This window comes from Eucalyptus grandis, chromosome 4 (genome assembly GCF_016545825.1).
Source record: "Eucalyptus grandis isolate ANBG69807.140 chromosome 4, ASM1654582v1, whole genome shotgun sequence".
Taxonomy (NCBI): domain Eukaryota; kingdom Viridiplantae; phylum Streptophyta; class Magnoliopsida; order Myrtales; family Myrtaceae; genus Eucalyptus; species Eucalyptus grandis.
Window position 1 is genome coordinate 38,927,643 of NC_052615.1, and position 4,081 is coordinate 38,931,723.

At 47.7% G+C, this 4,081-nt stretch overlaps 1 protein-coding gene across 1 annotated transcript; it reads right to left on the reverse strand.

Annotated features, from left to right (window-relative positions):
• Positions 1 to 1,650: 1,650 nt before the first annotated feature.
• On the reverse strand, positions 1,651 to 3,394 carry LOC104442396 (homeobox-leucine zipper protein ATHB-12). Its single transcript, XM_010055829.3, has 2 exons — positions 2,608 to 3,394; positions 1,651 to 2,498 (listed from the first exon to the last, which is right to left on the reverse strand). The coding sequence occupies exons 1-2, from the start codon at positions 2,959 to 2,961 to the stop codon at positions 2,148 to 2,150; spliced, it is 705 nt and encodes a 234-aa protein (XP_010054131.2). The 5' UTR covers positions 2,962 to 3,394; the 3' UTR covers positions 1,651 to 2,147.
• Between the last annotated feature and the right edge of the window lie 687 nt (positions 3,395 to 4,081).

Sequence of the window (4,081 nt, forward strand, 5' to 3'; positions counted from 1 at the left end):
AGAAAATTCAAAAACATTTTTCTGAAATTATTTTTTATGAAACGAACAGAGCCTTGAACTACTAGTTCTTCTAAACATTTTTGCAAAGTGAAAAATAAGAACATATTTTCTCATTCTCTAAATCTTAGTACTCTTTTTCCTCAAGGTGATGCAGGGCTTTAAAAGATGGGTTGATGGGTTGAGTGGGTTTACTGTACTAAAATGGAGAGGATCAATCGGGACAAGAAATGAGTTATTGTCTAGAAAAATGAAATAAATGGTTCATGAACCTTGATTGAATGTGTAATGTCTTTCTTGGATTTTTAATTTATTCATTATGGTCCGTGAACTTTGATTTAGTACAGAGATAATGTTGCGCATGGGATAAAAGTTCAGGTTTGGTTATACTATTATCCTTTCTTGTGTATGAGGGATTGGGCCTGCAAGACTTTGTGGGCTGGATGGGCTGAATCCAACAACATGCTCAACTCGGGGCCGTTTCAAGTGAATCGGTCCAATCCGAGACCAAGTTTAACGTCGCCCCTATTTTTTTGGGCACTTTCCGCAGAACCACGGACACCCTTCGAGCTGCTTGCTACATGGGGGATCCCACTCGACTTTCAGTAATTAACGCAGCCCCTTATGTTTCCTTCCTTCTTCACACGCTTTGCTGTTCTCTCCCTAGGCATTGATGATCATGTTGGGGCGATGGTCGGAAACAAGCATGTATAGCCCTTTGGATAGAGGCGATCTCACTGACTGATTACTCCGTAATCATCAACAGCTGCTACCTAGAGCAGTCTCAGTGAACAGATGGTTGTTCTTGCACTCGACGCAAGATAGGCAGACAGCTAAAGCTTAGGACTTCCATGCGAGGAGGGGGTGTGTGTGTGTGTGTCTTAAGGAAAAATTCCAGAGTGCAAACCCAACTCTGTAATATAGAGCTCGTGCTCTTGCAGCAGGAGCTGGGAATTTAAGTTTTGGACAAGATTGTCAGGTCATTGTTGACAAGCTCCGGACGTCTAGCTCTCTGGATATACGACCCTCGTGGACCAGATCATGAAAGATTTGGCAGTAGCTTTGCCAGGAAAGATGGAATTTCAATTTGTACAATCATGAAAGATAAAAAGAAAAAGAGAAAGAAAATATCTTAATTATTTCTAACACTGCGATCTTGCAGTGGAAATGATTGAATATGGTGTAGACCCCACAGGGACTTTGACGTACTTATGGAAGCTTCGTCATTCGTTGCGGAAGTGTCTGGTGCTTGGAATTGGAAGCGCTTCCAGAAAGAATGATTCTATCGCGAAGCAGCTGTGCTATTGCTTATCCTAAGGCCAACAGCAAGTTGGGGACTCTCCACTGTTTTATGGAGCTACATTAAATCTGAATCTACTGATTTTATCCTGCTGCGGTCATAGTTTGCCGCAATCAATTTGCATGAACGGGATGACCCCATAAGAAACTTTAGTCTACCTATCATGATGACTGTCGGTGTCATGTCATCTATTCGTGGCCTATCAGAATCGATAGGGTCATTCAGAGAGCTGTCTCAGGTGGCGGATAAACTTTGGTAATGCTGCTTTGTACTGAACGTAATTGCTGGATTGTTCGGATCATTTTTCCAGTTCGGATGTTGGAGTGCCGGCATCTACAAAATGAATTTGCGGATGAGCAAATCTTGTTCATGGGCCCTGATATTGGATGTCTAAGAGCCACATCGACTGAATTTCGTATGCGTCATTCTCTCTTCCATAAACACAGTCATTGGAGCAAAGAGGGGTAAAATGAAAGAAAATGGTTTGCTACCCTACTGAAGTAACATGCACAAAAATCCTCCTCACTAGACGAGTCTTGGACATTGTTATTTACATGTCGGTGGGACGTTCTCCCTTGTGCTGACTCGTGGCACCGGGTATGCGTCAGTGCTCTGTATCTTTAAATTACCACTAGCTGCAGCAGCAACTCCCCCTCAGGGATTGTCGATTGATTTCATGTCCTCTTTCTTGGGATGCTTATTCAAGGAAAGTGCGTGCACTAGGAGCAACAGTTCCTTCTAATGAAGCCCTTATGACCACGCTACTGGCACTCTGGAGTCTGAGGCACTGAAGAGAGCAGCTCATCCTTGGGGATATCGTCGGGTAATCTGTTCTAAAGGGCCATTCAGCTCAAGACCAGAAGTCCCACCACTGCGAACTGCCGGACGATTGATTGAGAAGATCATCAGTCTCCAGGCTGCCCCACGGCTCAGGTGATGTCAAGGAACTATCCACAGGGGCAGGTTCAGGATCGGGTTCGGCCATGTTTAGGAGGCTCTGCTCCTCTTCTAGGCCAAAGTAGTCATCCTCACATGGGATTCCCATCAAACGCGTTAGTTTATCCGGAAATACAGGCTGACTGTCTTCATGCTTGGGAACCCCATTGTCGGATTCGCGATCGGTGCTGTTCGTTGCCAAATCATGCCCGCAGCTCTGGCCCTCTCCTTGCGGCTTCTCGACGAGTTGGTTTAGTTTCTCAATCTATCAACAACATATCCATACACTTGTGAATAGCTGCTTCAATTAAGACAAGCAACTAGCGTTGGGACTGTTTAATGCTATTGAAGGAAGAGATTGGTGGAGTATCTACCTGAGTGACCAAGGATTGCTTCTCTTTCTTGAGAGACTCGAACCGGGAATAGAGGGCGTTGTAGTTGGCGCGAAGAATGGCGAAGTCACGCTCCAGCTGCTTGGACTTCCATCGGGCTCTCTTGTTCTGGAACCAAATGGCCACCTGGCGGGGCTGCAGCCCCAATTCCCTAGCGAGCTGCAGCTTCTTCCGAGGCTCTAGCCTCGACTCGGATTCAAAGATAGACTCCAGTGACCTGATCTGTTCATCACTGAACCTTCTTCTGTTCACCAGCTGGTTCTTCTTCTTCCTTGGGCTCGGGAGCGAGTCCATGCCTTCGAAGGCAGCAGCAGAATATTCTCCCGTACTAAACATCTTAAAAGCCAACGGTGCTGCTGCTCTGCTTGATTGACGTTCTGGTGGGTATATATGGGGAATCAGAGAAGGTGGTTGAGTCTAATTACACGAAGCACTTACTTTATCCATGCCTTTGAGTCGAGACCGTCTAGAGCTTGTACTGGGAAGATTGTGGGGAAGCGCAGTTCTTGAATTGCTGTTATATACGGGTGTCGGGAGGCGCTATTCCTTCACTCGCTCGCTGGCTCGCCCTCTGTGCTTCCTTCATTCAATTGATTACGAAGCGTTACATGGACCTGGTTCCCTAGCGTGGCTATTTCGGCTTGGACGGCTCGGCAGGAGCCGGAGGCTCGTGCTATGGTGAAGGGAATCTTTGCTGTGATCCTGGGATTTGGAACAGTTGAGCAAGAAGACAAACGGCGATGATATTTAAGTGAGGCGGTACGGTAGGAGACTCCCTGTGTCGGCCGTCGGGCGGAAGTATCTTCTTTTAAGCCCCTCCGGATCATCTCTGGTGCATGAATCACGTGCTGTGATGTTGATGAACCCCGAATTCTCGCACGGCGACAAATATACAAAGAAGGCTCTTCTCCAAGCCAACGATGCAGCCCCACGTGTTGGAATGACGCGGAACTTGGGGGAGATACTCCCCTAAGCTAGCCGCGTAAACCTGAGGATCGCCGAGCTTCGGCTGGAGCCGCGAGCCGAGAGGGGGTGGGACCGTGGGAGTCTCAATCAGGAACAAAGACGGAGGAGCGACAACGTGCCCAACTTTGGTTCTTCAGATGAAAAGAAATATGTGAAACAACGGACTAGAAGCCAATGAAAGGAGTTGCCCCGCGACAACCACCTGCAACCCTTCACACGTCGCCCAATCACCCTGCGCCACCTGACCTCCGCGGTCAAACAAATGGGGCTCGTCCTTTTCCTACGGGGGATGACGTGGCAGGGGGGCTTCTCCTTCTCCTTTTCCTGTCCCAGCTTTGGAATTTAGATGGAGACGGTGGGGGTGGGGATTAGATCAAAAAGCTTTCTTGGAGTTTGTGGTGACGCGTCCTGGGCTGTGACAGGTGGCTGCGTGTTTGTCATTCCTTTGCCTTTCCTTTCTCCTTTCCGCTCTCGGGACGGCTCCTCTAGG

What these genes read in the sequence shown, in the direction of transcription:
- LOC104442396 (XM_010055829.3), bottom strand. Translation starts at nt 2,961, where the DNA reads ATGTTTAGTACGGGAGAATATTCTGCTGCTGCCTTCGAAGGCATGGAC. An exon ending in AGCAATCCTTGGTCACTCAG is followed by an intron (nt 2,499 to 2,607) that starts GTAGATACTCCA and finishes TGTTGTTGATAG; the next exon opens with ATTGAGAAACTAAACCAACT.